The sequence below is a fragment of the Rhinopithecus roxellana genome, chromosome 14 (genome assembly GCF_007565055.1).
Source record: "Rhinopithecus roxellana isolate Shanxi Qingling chromosome 14, ASM756505v1, whole genome shotgun sequence".
Lineage (NCBI taxonomy): Eukaryota > Metazoa > Chordata > Mammalia > Primates > Cercopithecidae > Rhinopithecus > Rhinopithecus roxellana.
Window position 1 is genome coordinate 24,479,121 of NC_044562.1, and position 15,918 is coordinate 24,495,038.

General features: G+C 38.0%; 1 protein-coding gene across 4 annotated transcripts in view; it reads left to right on the forward strand.

Moving 5' to 3' along the window:
- DOCK10 (dedicator of cytokinesis 10) overlaps positions 1-15,918 on the forward strand; it is a 280,307-nt gene that overhangs the window by 94,172 nt on the left and 170,217 nt on the right. For 3 of the 4 annotated variants that reach the window (XM_030916199.1, XM_030916197.1, XM_030916198.1), the window contains exon 2: positions 15,664-15,783. In XM_030916199.1, the coding sequence (XP_030772059.1) occupies positions 15,664-15,783 (120 nt within the window). Of the gene's footprint in view, positions 1-331; positions 560-15,663; positions 15,784-15,918 lie in introns of those variants that run through there. The other variant, XM_010354776.2, reaches the window with a different exon arrangement.

The following is a 15,918-nucleotide window of genomic DNA, read 5'->3' on the forward strand; positions in this document are numbered from 1 at the left end:
CTCAGACCTCAGCCATATTATTACAGTTGACTTTTGGGGTCTAGCCAGAATTATAAAGTTTGTGTGGTTGTTTTGATAGCCATGGAGCCCTGTTGTCAATTAACTGTTCAATTAAATCTTGATTTGGTTCCCTGGGTGGTTTTACATCATATGGTTTATTTAGCTGTGAGCAATTCTCTTAAACGTCCAAAGTCATTTTGTGTTGTTTTATTGCAGGTGAGGTGGGAGGATATATGCACAAAAGCAGTATCTGAACAGCTGGTAGTTAGTTACTCACAGGAAGTGGTAACTTGACAGCTTTCCTTTCCTTTCTGTTGAGTTACATTCACATAGTATGAGCATTTCCCTTTTTACCAAGAAGAAAGATTTGTTCAGCCTGGTGACGCTTTAGAAGAAAACAGTTTAACGACATTGATATTTTAAAATATTTTGTGACTCAAATTACAGCAATACGATGAGCTTTCGAGGAAAGGTTTTTAAACGGGAGCCCAGTGAATTTTGGAAGAAGAGACGAACAGTGAGGAGAGTAAACCAAGAAGAAATTCACAGATTTAGTTCTGTAGGTATTCAAATGTCAATGTTTTGCTTTCCATCTTTCCTTCAATCGTTTCTTTCAAAAATGATTAGCTCTACAGTGCAGATGTAAATGATTAGCTCTACATTGTAACACACGCTGCTGGGTGAAGTCTTATATGGAACAGAAGATTCCATTTGGGTCCTAAATACTCTCTTTTACGTGCATCATTATTTTTGAAGTCACGTTGTTCTCAAACCACATGTAACTCTTTTAAAATATATTGATAGAGAATTTAATCATTAAAAATTACTATAATATTTGGAATTTAAGGTTATCTTAATATTATGGTACAAATTAAAATTTCTGAAGAAGTTATTCTCTTTATTAAAGAAAAGCCTCTAATTGCCTAAGAACCCAGTTGATGACATGTATATAGTTGTGTTTTTAAAAAATTGTCATTGCGCCATTTTATCATATGCCACTAATTATTTATTTAAAAATTCTTAGAAAGAGCAATCCAAAACATGAAAGAAAAAGTAAATAAGCGTTTGATTAATAGAGCCAAGGAGGACTTTAAAAAGTGATACTTTTAAAGGTTTTAAAAGTTAAAAAGATTTGATTTTGTTTTGCTGTTAAAAATATTTCTGCCTTGTTGGTTCAAACAAAATGAGAGCTTGAAAACCTGTACTTATTACAGAACTTTACAGATCTGTAAACTGTAGAATGTACAGAATTTTACAGCTGTATAAACTACTGACAGTCGTATGTCAGAGCTGACTGCTAGAGCACTTTAGTGACTTTCATGTAAAGTGAAGAGCCACTTTGTATGACAAACGGCTACAGCAATATTCCTGGGTAGCTTATTTTAGAAGAATATTCATTTTACCAGGTGGGTCTGGCTTTGCTTGCCTTCTTCAGAGCAGGGTTTCTCAACCTCAGCGCAATTGTCATTTGGGGTCTGATAATTATTTTCTGTGGGGGGCTGTCCTGTACTGTGTAGGATGGTTTGCAAATTACTGGCTTCTATCCACTTAATGCTAGTGGCGATCCCTCCCCAGTTGTGACGACCAAGAACATCTCCAAACATTGCTAAACTTCTCTGGGAGGGTGATCACTGATCACCCATATGAAAACCACAGTTCTGGGGTGAAAGAGCTTTTTGTTCATAGAAACATCTTTAATATAGAAACAGAGATGGCTTTTTAAAAAAATTATATATATATATATATATGCACACACATGCACGTGTGCACTTATATATAGGCTCTTTATAAATATGAGTAAGTACATTGCCTCACAATGAAAAGAGGCCCTCTTTATACTAACAATTAGTTGATGGTAACTTGATACGAATAGAGTTCATTAGAGGCCTGCTCAGAGGGTTGGTACTGTGTTGTTGTTTGTTCCGTTTCTATCTGAGGAGTGTGTGTCTGCCATTGGTGAATACGTGCAGTTGAGCCCCTAGCCTCATTCCCATTAATGTAGCTCTAATTTTTCCACTGGGTATTTCATAGCTGGAGTATGCAGAGTCCTGGACCTGACCTCTTTCTCCCCATTGGTCAGAAATGAGAGCCTGGACCTAACCACTTCCTCCCCACTGGTCAGATATGTCTTCCCTACTGACTCCAAAAGAGCCTCGTCAGCCTGTTAAGGAGGATAACTGTTTCAAAGTAATGTCTGGTTTGAGATTATTTTTAACTTGAGTCTTGTCCCCAAAACATAATTTCCCTACTGTTTTTATCTCAATGGAATTTAGAAGTACCATGGATTATGTCACCCTGAGAGTTACTTCTTGTGTCCACTAAAAGACACAATGCACGGAAGAACATGTCTATCTTACCCAGACCACACATACAGTGTTGGCAAGAGGACAGTCCCCAGAGTCTCACCATATAATGAAACGAATCACTCTATGAATTATCTTAATTGAATTTGAACATATTGCTACTGAGTACTATGGGAAGAGCAGCGAGTAAGGACGCGGTATTTTCCCACAGCATTCAGTTAGCAATGCATTCAAATTTAATTAAGATCATTCATACAGTGATTAGCTTTCTTCGACGACAGAAGGCACTGGGGACGTTCCTGCTACAGTTGCCTGCTTTTGGTCTGCCTAAGATAGGCATATCTACTTTCACAGGTTGTCTCTTATATTGAGTGTGGGATTGTTTGATCCATCCTTAAGTATTATCCTGAGATGTACTTTTCATTTTGGAATGCAAGAAAGTGAAACGAGTAGTTAGAGCACTAGGATTTGAAATAGGTATCTTGATGGGGTCGTTCTCCCTGCTGCTCTCACCTGCCATCTATACGACCTTGGGCAAGTTACTTAAATCACTGTGAACCTCAGTTTCCTCTTCTGTAAAATGCTCATAATAATACCTACCCTGTGTTAAGATTGTTTATTAGAATACAGTTTGGTACTGTGCATTCTGAACATGGTTCAAACAGTGTTTGAACACTTGAACAGGTTACAAGTGTTACCAAAGTTACAAGTGTCGTGTAGTATTATTAAAACTAAGTAAAATATTTCCATTTCCAAGGACAAGGGAAAAGGGACACTGAAATTATCTTTCCAGTCACTTTAGCAATTGAAGTCACTGGACTACAGGTCACGCTTTTCTCCTGGGAATCTTTCTTTGATAACAGAACCACCCAGGAGACAGACTTCTGAACTGCATTAAGCTGAGAGCTTGGGGTTCCAGATCTTTCTATGTGTTGATACAGTTTATTTCAGAAACACCATGGTTTGTTTCTACCCAGCCGAAGCCCAGTTTAGCTGAAACCCACTCACAGCCTGATTGTACTGTGCCCAGTACATTCATCTAAGCTTTCTAAAATCTAAACTGGCCGGGCGTGATGGCTCATGCCTGTAATCCCAGCACTTTGGGAGGCCGAGGCAGCCAGATCACAAGGTCAGGAGATGGAGACCATCCTGACTAACATGGTGATACCCCGTCTCGACTAAAAATACAAAAAATTAGCCAGGTGTGGTGGCACGTACCTGTCATCCCAGCTACTCAGGAGGCTGAGGCAGGAGAATCACTTGAACGCAGGAGGCAGAGGTTGCAGTGAGCCGAGATCGTGCCACTGCACTCCAGCCTGGGTGACAGAGCAAGACTCCGTCTCAAAAAAAAAAAAAAAAAAATATATATATATATATATATACACACACACACACACACACACACCAACATCCCTAGACTGGCTTCAGAGCCTATTCATTCAAATAGTGATAAGGGAAGGAGCAATTCAGTTGACAAAATGCCCCACAAATGAAGATGAGACCTAAAGTTAAGGAAGAAAGCAGTAACTTCTTTTAAATTTTGGATATACTCATAAATTGTAGTGAAAGAGGAAAAAAGTGATTTTTGCATATACTTATCATATCTGTTTTTGTAATGATTATGTAGATCTTGAACTCAAGTCATTTCTTAATCTAAAGAACATTTAGAAATGGTTTAATTTTACAGTAATCTCAAATACCTATCCAGAGCTCTGTGACTTCCTAAGAATTATACAACCCAAATTTTATACCCTCTTGACCCAGATTGACTCATTCTGTATATTCTGGGGTTTTTTTCAAATGCTATTTGAAGCTGTATATTTTATGTAGAATTTTTAGTTGTTTTGAAAGTTTCCCTTATTAATCTAATTTTCATATGTATTGTCTGAGAAATGCCACCTATCACAAACAACATACAGTTGAGAGACTAAAACTGTGTTATGAGAAAAGCTTAAGGAAAGGGTGAACCTGACATGTTAGATCATCAAGCAGAACTACTTCCCTTAATTTTTGAAATGTGTGTGGTGATCTGCTGCTGATGGTTTTCTTTTTAACTGCCTTTCTATTTTTATTTTATTCTTTTTTATACTAAAATTCTTCAGTATGATCTCTGGTACAAAGGAAGTCAATAAAGAGATCATTTCCTTCCTAACTTGTGTGTCCTAATTTGGAAAGATTAAAAACAGAATTAAGTTGAATTACTATATCAATCATCTGCACAGTCATAAAAATATATGAATATATTTAAATATGATTTGTTGTTTTTAAGTTGTTACTGGTTTACGGGTCATTAATCTGCAGGGTTTCAAAGTATTTGGAAAACTGGATACCCTTGAAAATTCATCCTCTCATCTTTAAAGTACCTATTAGCACTTTAATAGGAAAATAAAAATGAAAACTCTATGTAGAGGATCTAATCTGAATAGCTTTAGCATATCTCTAATATACATTATTTTATATCATATTGTACTGTTATCATTCAAGTCAGTTTTTTCTTCTTGAATCTTCCATGTTAATGTGAGGAGCCTCCCTTACTGGTGATCTGTGCTTCGTTAGGTGCTCTTTGTTTTGTACAACCATTCATGGGACGTTGCTTATTTAGGCTGTTGTGAAACGAGCCAGTTAGCTGAAGGAAGCAATGGACGGGGTTCCAGGAGCCAGGATTTTGGTTCTAGGAACAATGAAACAAGGCTGAATCAGGGTTGAAACATGAAGGAAAGCAGGAATGAATGCGCAGGTTAAAGAATGCGAAGAAGCAGGAGTAACCAGGGGATGTGAATTCAAGAAATGGAGAAGTGAGCATTGAAACTTGGTCCACCTGAGAATTCAGGTGACCACAGATCAGAGGACCTGGGTGCGGGCTGCAACAGAAATAGTTAGCTCATGTGCCAGGGAGCTGCAGAGAAGCTGCTTCCAGAATGGAAGTGGGAGGGGTACTTGTAATTTAACTAAGAGTGGTCTTCCTTTCCCTAGCAGCTGACTGTGAAGGGAGGGAGAAGAGTTAAACCAGAAGTGAGCCAAGCTTCTGAGCATGGGCAGGACTGTTTGTTAGAAAAGAGGAATTCCAACAGGGACAGTAAGGAGGGTCATGATCCCAGCAACCCTTTATTTCCTGGAAGGTGGCAGTGGTACAAAACATTTTTATTTTAAAGATTCCCTCAATTGGTGGCAATTTTCATTGTGGATGTTGACATACACACTAATAACACCTTAAAGCTACCTTTTCATTTTCTTTCCCTCCTATTAATTATTATTATTATTTTTTTTTTTTTGAGATGGAGGCTCACTCTGTTGCCCAGGCTGGATTACAGTGACAAGATCTCAGCTCACTGCAACTGCCGCCTCCTGGGTTCAAGCGGTTCTCCTGCCTCAGTCCCTCGAGTAGCTGGGATTGCAGGCACATGCCACCACCCCTGGCTAATTTTTGTATTTTTAGTGGAGACGGGATTTCACCATGTTGGCCAGGCTGGTCTCACACTCCTGACCTCAAGCGATCCACCTGCCTTGGCCTTCCAGTGTTCTGGGATTACAGGTGTGAGCTACCACACCTGGCCTGAGCCACCAGGCCTGGCCTGGTCCTCTTTCCCTACCACTTTGTTCCCCTGAGGTGCCCGGTGACCTTATTATACCAGCCCCAGCCTTCTCTTGCGTTTGCTGCAGAAACTCAAAAGGGGAGCAGAATTAGTACCCCAAATCGCAGCTCTATTCCAGAATCCTCCCAACAGGGAGTGAAGAAAAAACATTTCTGTTTTCTGTTCTCTGTTCTGCAAGGCTATGTTCTTTGCTGGTGGAGTGGAGTGGAGTGGAGTGGAGTGGAGTGGACTACAGGCTTCAAACTGAGCTGGTTAGAATATCAATTCTCCTGTCAACTTGCAGCCAAGTTGTTGAAGTCTTCAAAATCCAAGCTTCCTCATCAAAAAAAAAAAAAAAAAAAAAAGCAGCAGTGATCTTTTCCAGGGTTGATGTGGGTATTCAGTGAGAGAAGATATTACATACTGATTATGGTCTTTGCCATTGATTATGATAGTGGTAGTAGAAAAACAGTAACCATTATTGGCATTTACAGGGTAATTTATTTTAAAATGGTAGTACATATTGTTACCATTATTATCAATTATTTGGTGTGACTGTTATTTCTACAAGAAAACACATATGAATTAGTTTTACTATAATAAATATAGTAAATGTGACTTGTATGATGAAAATGGGGGGAGGAAGAAAGGTGAAACCCCTATAATATACAACAGATGAGACATACCTAAACCATTGCTAGCTTAGGTATGTCTGATCTGTTGTATATTACAGGGGTTTGCCAGAACTTCCAACACAACCAGGCAACTCCTACAGAGAGCAAAATTATAGTATGTGACTATCGTCACTGAAGGTAAACGGGGTCTTAAACTCATCTTTTGGCTTCCAGATGTTCTGGTGTTATAGGAGAGTGATGGGTTGAATGAGTAAGGCTTAATGGAAAATTAGAGACCGGGGCTGCACTGAATGTGTCTCCCTGGAGAAGCAGGAAGGTTCTTAAGCCCCCATTTTTGGGATGCTTGATACTTGATGTACTTTTCACAGAATGAGACAATCTTGGTTGTGTTGGTAATTCAGGAGTTTACCAAACCTAAATTTCCACACCTCAAAGACAGGAGTCATTGGCTAAAAGAGGTCCTCCTTTAAGACCGTTCAAATCCAAATAAACATAAAAATTGAGGAAATAATAGTCCCTTATTGTCTGCACTATTCCTTGTATTATATCTCATTAGATTCCTATAGTTTCAAGCATTAGAAACCTACTCCAATGAACAAACACAGTCCAGAGAAGGGGACAGAAGGAAGGGTGGAGAGATGGGCTCAGAAAAGAACCAGGAATGGACTTAGAGAAACTCAGGACAGTGGGAAATGGGTGGTCTTGATGACTGGAAGTAATGGAAAGTCTTGTGGGAATGTAGCCCCAGAAATGAAACAATTCCAATCCTTTCATCTACTTTTGCATCCTTCCACTCAAGATTCAGAGTTCGGCAGGAAAGAGTTTAATGGGTCACACACCCTTGATGCCAGAAAATCAGGACCCTTTAATTAGTCAGATCCACCAAGGCTGCTTCTTATGGGAATGTGGAAAGAAGTAAGTCCCCAAAAGGAAATTAAAATGCTAGTACTAAAAGAAAGTAGGATGAGTGCTACATAGGCCAAAAGACAATGAATATCCACTATGCGTATTCAACTTCAAGTAGCCACAGGTAGGAAAGGAAATAAAAGAATGGTCTGTCATTATGGGAAGACATATTGAAATTATAAAATGCCTGTTGTTGACAAAACTATTTACATTTGTATGTGTGACATGTATGTGCATGTACAACACTTAACCTGTGAGTGAATGTTTTTGTGATTATTAAAATAATAAGATAGTATCTGAGGTTAACCTGGTGACAGCTCTTATCAAAGGCTTCATATAAATGAATCTAAAATTCTCCACAGTTTACTCCAAGGCATTAATTTCCCTTGTGTCAGGCAGCCTTGTAATTGGGTTGTGATGCATTTTTAATGATATTTATTATCATTCAAGTGTTTCTAGAAAACTAAGTGAGACATGTAATTTAGTTTGACTTAGATCTTCTTGGATATTTTCTACTTCTTTACAAATACAGAGAAGCAGCCACTTTTAAATTTTATGTTTATTTGCTATACAAAAATATGTGAGTTTTAACATGCTCATAAGAGATATACATGGTCAGATTTCTTTGAAAAGAAAATAAGACTTCAACAATCCAAATTTAGTTTGAAAGTACACCTTACATCACAAATCCTGTAAAGCTCCTTTGTGTCCTTGCTTGCCCTAATGAAATTAAGGGTTAACAAAATAGAAAATTCTGATTTTTCTAACTATAATATGTGTGTTGAATGTAACAATACAGTCATCCCTTATATCTGCAAAACATTTTATACTTTACCAACTTTCACCTGCTTTATGTCACTGAAATGGACTAAGACATTCAAAGAGTTACTGCTGATTGATTTCTTGTGAGATCTGTGTCCGTCTTTGTTACCAAGGGAACCATTTCCAAATTCAGCTTAATCTGAGTTTGCCCAGCTGCACAGTTGTTAACTTTGATTTGACTGGTGTTTTTCCATTTTCATGAAACTGTGTGGTTCAAGACAGACAGAAGGTTAAAGGGTTAGTATAAGATGGCTTATTCTTTACTTAATCATTTCCTTTTTGGTAGGAAAAAGTAGCCTTGTTTTCTGAAGCTCAAACATTTGAGAGGTTCTCCAGGGGAACTCCCTCTGATGAAAGGCTAAATTAAATCTGTTACATGACCCAGGCTGACAGCTGCGGCCGTGGATCCAGCTGTATGGACTTTCTCCGAACTTCTCATTTGTTTTAAACACAAGTGGCGTGGAAGTTGGCTTCATTCCAATTACATGAAGGTCAAAGGGTCCTGGATTAAGTTAAGGCCTAAAGAATCCATGTGTCATTTAGATCTTCTATTTCTTCTAAGAAATCTAATCAGTTATCTCGATATAACACTGAAATTAGTTAAAAGCTATGTTGCTTTTCATTTGTTTTAGCGATTTCAAGATTGAAATTTTTGGAGGGTCTCTCAAAAGACCCCGTGAATCATCACTGTGAGTGATTTGCTTGTCCGTATTTCAAGATGTGAAGAAAACTGAAAAATAATTAGCATGTGGCGCTCTAATAGAGCCTACTCTATTGATACCAAACTGAATATCTATTTTTTGTTAGTTTTTCTGTGTCCTTAATCAGTATGAATAGTTTTGAAAACTAAAGAAGCCATTCAGATATAGGATTAATTCTGTTATGAATATTGAAAATAGAATAAAGGTTCAGATATATGGGCACAACAGCACTGGCTGAGGAAGAGAGAGTTCCAAAGGGTATCACAGGATCTACCACGTGTCACAGAAAGAACATAAAACTTCTCAGAGGAAGTGGGGAACGCTCTTTTCATAGTGTTTCTTGAAAAGACTAGGTTTTCTGAACAAGAGAACCAAGAATAACTACTTCAGGTGGACAAAACCAGAGCAACCCCAATGGTGAATAACCAAGACATGGCTCCCTAATTACACTCAGAATGTAGATCCCAAAGATGCGGTCCTCAGTCACGAGGGATTTGCCACAGAGATGTTCTCTCTTCCTCATTCCATCAGTCCTTTTTCTGATGAGCTCCCCAGTGCCGACAAACTCACCTTGTATCTGTGTAGGTCAGAGCTACAGAAAGATATTCAAAGTATCTGCAACATTGATTGTTCTTTAGATTTTTCTATTTGCAAAGCTAATTAGTTTAATATTAAACCAAGCCTAAATGTAATCCTTCTCTTTTGATCTGCAAGTATAAATACATGAAAATATTTTCTAGGCCATTTCTCAAGGAAAACAAAGGTAGAATTTCAAAGTCACTTTCATTTGCTGATATGCATAATCAGGTAGATTGCTTTCCTTTTTCCTGTGGGGGACAGAGTAACCTGACTTCACTCAGGAGATGCTGGAAGGAGAAGCTGTCCTTTTTTTATTTGAGTACTCTTCCTTATGACTATGTTTTTTTGCCTCCAATAGAATCATTAATTTTCCGAGTTTTATTTTAAGAAAATTTAAATAATAAATATGAAAGCATAGAGAACAACTCCTGGTACATGAAGAATTCATTGTAGTTGGTTTGATTAGCTGATTGGCATACGTTTCTTGTAAAACATGTAGGGTAATTTTCAGTCGTCTTCAAATAAAAACAAATCTACATTTGTCTGATATTCAGTGGTTCACTTACCACTTTTCATACTTTATTTACTTGATCTTTGCAGCAGCACTACCCTTTTCCCATTCATCCCAATATCAGCTGTTGCACATGACTTGTCGAAGTTACATGGCTGGTAGGTAAGAGATCCTGAACTTCCAACTAGAGATTCTGATTTCTAATCCTTTGTGACAATGACCAATACACATGAGTATTTAAGTTACCAGATGTTGATGGTTCCCTACAGAGGTGAAAAATATTTTGGTTATTAAATTGCTAATTGCACATCTCCTTTTTGCTGACATTAGCTTCTAGAACCACATATATAATCTGTAATTATTTTCCCTGGTCTCCTTTCCCCAGGGTTTTGTGTATCTTTTCTTAATTACTTGAAACTGTTAGTGGTTGAACTTCTATGTGAAGTCTCACTGTGATTTTTCTAGGCTCCCTCTCTGGTGGATTTTCAAAGGGTAAACAATTTTAAAATCAAATAACTCCCCAGTGTTTCCATGAACACATGATAGTTTTGAGAAACCAAGTTCATTTTCTCACCCCGAGGAAAGCAAGACATGTTCATTGTAGAAATTTGGAGAGGGCAGAAAAATCAAAATGGCAAAATCCTAAATATCGTAACTGATAATATTAGGATCCATATCTCTAATCTTTTCTCTTTAAATTTCTTAAATCTTGTGTGATTATTCTGTTGTATTATATTTGTTACCACTTTATTGAACAATAATACATAAGCAATTTTGCTTTTTATTACAAACTTTACAAAATTTAGTTTTAATGGATACGTGTTGTTTCTTAAGATGAATGTACCATAATTTCCTAATTATTTCTTATCCACGGTGATTTACTGTTTCCCATTTTTAGCTAGTTTGTGCCCTTACTAGAGCTATAGGTATTCTGAGCTCAAACTCTAGTGTCATAATAGCTATGAATCTAGAACCACTGTCAAGGTGACCTTAACCTCTTTCCTTCTGAGGTAGCGAGTGCCCTTTCTTTTCTTTCCTTCTGTACCAGTGCTTGCCATCTTGATCATGAACTCCAGCCACTTGGTGTTTTCCAAAAAGAAAAGCCAATTAATATGTGAAATGTTGTGAGTTCGCTAACTTTGCTGAAGAATTGAACCGTTCAGTAAATTTATGGCATACACTGCACCATTACTTATAGCATGTACTAATAGTTATTCACGGATTTATGCCAACCCCTATCCTAGTTCCAATGTCCTTCCCAAAGCGCATCACAGCATTAAGCCTATCTACACCATATGCAGTTCTCTGAAAAAGATAAACCGTTGGTTTGGAACAGCAGCTCTGGAGTCTGGTGTCTTCACTCATTGGGTATAACCTCCACTAGCCTACCTTTCTCCCTTATACCTTTAGATTAGGGTGACTATATTTTCTCCATCTTGTTACAAAGATAATATTGTAAAGACATTCTTGTGTAAATCTTGGGTTATATGTGTGCTTGTTTCTTTAAGATAGAATCCCAGAAAAGGAATTCTTGGATCTCGATGACATAATATAAATGTATTTATTTAACAAATATTTATTGAGTGACTACTATTTGCTCTTGGTAGACATTACATTTACAATACTAATGCTTTAAATCCCTGACTAGTGAACATTAAAAACCCATAGCCTTTATCTATTAACACTTGGGTAATGAGGATTATAGGTGTGGGCTCTTCTAGGTGTTTAAAAAGTATTATCTCATTTAATCCTGTGAGGCAGCACCTACTAAACCATTTCACACATGGAGAAATTAATGCATGGGGATTTTAATTACCATGCCTGAAGTTCCACAGCTCATAAGTGGCAATGCCAAAACTGGAATCCCAGGAATTCTGGCTCTAGGGTATATGTTCAACTCTCTGTTGCATCTTGACGTAGAAAACTTATACTCACACTCTCCTTTTTACTTTGGATTTTTCCAAAATAAGGCTGGGTAGTCTAGCTTATGTTTCAGTTAGATTGTGCTTCTATTCTGGAGGAATATGAAGGTTGGTAATTTAGCCATGTAATTTTCAGTGTTACATACTTCAAATGCTTATTTTCTTCAACGTCATTTCTTCATCCATTTGATCTTGAATTATAGTGATGAAAATAATTCAGATATTTGTAGTGGAATACTTTGTTCTTGCTTGTTTCAAACCAATTGAGATGCCCTGGGTAGCCCAGACTATTACAAAGATGACTGTTTTACCACCTTGGGGCTTCGATAATCGTCTTGGCATTCAGTAGTGAAATCAGGTAGATGGGAAACAAGCATTTGTTTTTGTGACAGAAGCCTATTCTTCTGCTGTGAAGTTGATTTGGAGGAAAGCTGTGGATTTGGGGAACTAGATCAAACCTCTTAATTCTCTGTAAGAAGAACAGGGCCTCTTACCACTGTGGTGCAACACCAGCCCTGATGCATAATAACAGGTACTGGTGGGTGCCTTTTCCCATGCAGAGAGACTTTAGAACAGCTAATGAAATTCATTACTCATTTGAGAGAAAGAGTAAAAAGCACTATAAAAATCCAAGCCAATTCAGAGTAATCTTGGCACATACCTTATCCCCGTTGGTGCATTTCCAAAAGAAACAAGCACATTAAATTCAAGGGAGACAACCCAACCCTGTTAAAGCTGTAAATCAATGCTGCTCAGTCACCAGTTTCACTCAATGTCTCTGCAAGGAGCAGTAGTGAGAAATTAACTGATCCCACCATCCTTGTATACATCTGTCTCTTTATACTGAGCAGGCAGCTCCCTTGCTCCAGAGAGAACTACTGGTTATATAGCCCGGATTCTTGCCATTACAGATATGTAAAGCATCTATGACAACTTTGGCCTAATCCCAGGCTCTAGACACTATGGAATATATCATTGCTATTTCTTTTTAAACTTTATGTCCCCAAAGTTGTGATGCATTGAATATCTTGGATGTTACACAATGATCAACAAATACACTGGGAAGATTGAACTTCACCAATCTGTTCCTCCAGAGGCCAAAACTTAGTAAATTATATGAAGTAGACCTGCTGGATTTTGCAGTCCCATGTCAAAATAACCCCAGTGCAATATCCTAAACAGGCAAGGCCTAATAAATATCATTCATTAATTGATGTCATAGCCTGAAAGGAATACCTGAAATTATGCCTTCAGACGCTTGCAGGCCATATGTTTTATTTGGGTATATTAAGGAGAGTTAGGATTTAGTTTCTCTGTGGTTTTATTCATAACTTGTGACTTGGGAACTCTGATTTGCCTATTGTACCAATTTAGGTGGGATTGATTTTAGGTAACATTGGGGTCCCAGTAAAAGATCTTCTTTGAAAGATCTTCTTGTCTCCAACTCCTTAAATAATGCTGGATTTTGGGACTAATGGGTGATAAAATTTAAAAGATAGTGAGAACCCGATTATAGAAGCCCTCTCAAAACATCCATATGTCATTTGCCTTTAAACCTATGAATGACAATACACACTAAAACCACACTCTCGTACCCCTACTCATTTTGGTGTGAGGAGGGAGAAGATAAAAGTGTTATCAGCCACATCATGGGCTATTGCTCTAAGTACCGAAGGACATCATGTACTTCAGCTGAAGAACTCTTAGGGACATAAACAACGAACCAAAGCTAAGGCAGACGTAAGAGCTTCCTGAGAGGGTTTTACTGTACATTTTGTTTCGTTTGCTACATTTGATACCTACACACTCAATAGGGGGGGAAAACAGGTTTCAGAATAAGCCAACTGTTTCAGACTTGAAGGCCTGTGGGGGCAGTTGGTAATATAAAAGTAATATGCTGCAGGGTAAGATAAAGACTACTGAGGCCTACAGCTGAACTGGAGTGAAATACCATGACTTAAAGACAAGCCAATTAAAAAGAAAATAAATGTGGGTGGCAAACCAAACATCTGAAACATGCATTTCCCTTTTGAGCTGTCAATCTATAATCTTTGGAATTAACCTTTGCCTGGGAAATAAGGAATTGGAACTTAAAATAAATCTAAATAGAATAATATCAAAAGGTAGCAATTCCAGAAAGACTTTTTTTCACTACCCAAGACTTGCCATAGCATCTCTGTATTTTCTGCCCCAAAATACTCAATGTCTCACAGCTCTTTCATTAAATATGTTGATCAACTGAATTTCTTTTCTCCAAATATTGTGTGAGGTATTTCTTTTTTACTAAACTAGCCACTTTCTGGAAAGACCTTCTAGATAGAATATTCACCTGGCATTACCTTTAGTTTCCTTAAGCATTTGTGAAGTGAGCTGGGTTTTTTTTTTTTTCTCTAATGTAGAGAGTACATGATGATCCTTGCCATTGGCCCACTATGTTCACATTTTTTTTTTATTTGGAAAATTATCAAAATATATATTGACTGCTACTTTGAGAAGCCCATTAGCATTTATTAAAATGTCAATGAAAGTTTCTAGGGGCTTTATCAGAAGAGCTCTTCCAAAAAAAGCCTTAGGAGTCAAAAGCTATCTGTGTGCTTTGCAGAATGAGGAAGGGTGGCACGTGTGGGTGTGGGGAAGGAAGAGTTTGGGTGGGAAGGTATCTGTTGATGTCACTTATGTGAACAAGAAAAATAATTTGTTTCACTTATGAGATCACTTTAGTGTTCAAATTTCCTAAGAACCACTCAAACCTCTAGGAGTCCCAAAATAACCCAGAGGACCACCGCTTTTCACTTAGGTTGCATAAATGCTTCATCAAAAGGGTTAGAGGACTCAGATCGTGTTTTTGGTTTTCTGTTTTGGATTTTGTTGTGTTTTGCAGCAGGAGAGGGTCCATTTTTCTCACCATATGAGTTCTGTACAACTGGAGCAAACACATCAACCCTATAGTGAAACACAAATGGAGCAAACACCTCAACCCTATAATGAAACAGTCACATTTCTCCCTCTATTTTTATTTTTGGCACTACGGGAGGCTTCTTTGAAGGGAGCGCATTCCCTCTTGGCTTCAGGAATCTAATGCAATGTGATTATCGGGCTATTTTTTCAGACTTATCCATTTTCACCACACTGCATCCATAATAGTCCTGTCATTCAGTTCTATTAGAAAATGACCTAGCTTGTCTCTGTAGAGACAAAGAGGCTCAGAGCCAAGCAATTAATCCTGACACAGGATCTATGTGTTCATGACAACCAAGACTGCCTGTGATACTTTGATTGCTAGCAAGGTGCCAACGTTTTCAAATTGACCCAAGCAGAACTCACAAGGAATTATCTAATTCAGAAGAAATGATAATTATCATAAAACCATAGCAAGTAAGCAGAAGGCCTTTCTTCCTGTTGACAAAAATTTACATAAACATCTGTTCTGAGGATGTGATAGGGCTGGATATTGTGAACCTTGGGGACTTAATAAGAACAGTTTGAATTTCTGAGGGAGATATCAGGTATTTTAGGATTTTCGCATATTATTTCAGATCTGGAAATAATAGTTACGTGGCTTTGCCCTACATTCCTGGAGTCTCTGTGACTGCATTGGAAGGATTGTGCGGTGTCAAAGCCTCAGTGATAACTAAGAGATGAAATCCAACCAGGCATAGAAAAGGGAGATGGTATATGTCAGTGATTAATACCATATTTTCTTTTTCTACAGCAAGAAAAGCCTAGGCTTCTCGAGCCTTTGGATTATGAGACTGTCATTGAAGAACTTGAAAAGACCTACCGGAATGATCCTCTTCAAGATCTCCTGTTCTTCCCCAGTGATGACTTTTCAGTAAGTCTTCTCTTTTCAAGCCATCTAGATTCAGGAGGGCCCTACAGATTCGGTCGTTGTCTTTCTGTGTAGATTCAGGGAGTCCAGCCCTCCCTGTGGCCACCCTATATCTCAGTCTCTGCAGCAGGAGTTCAC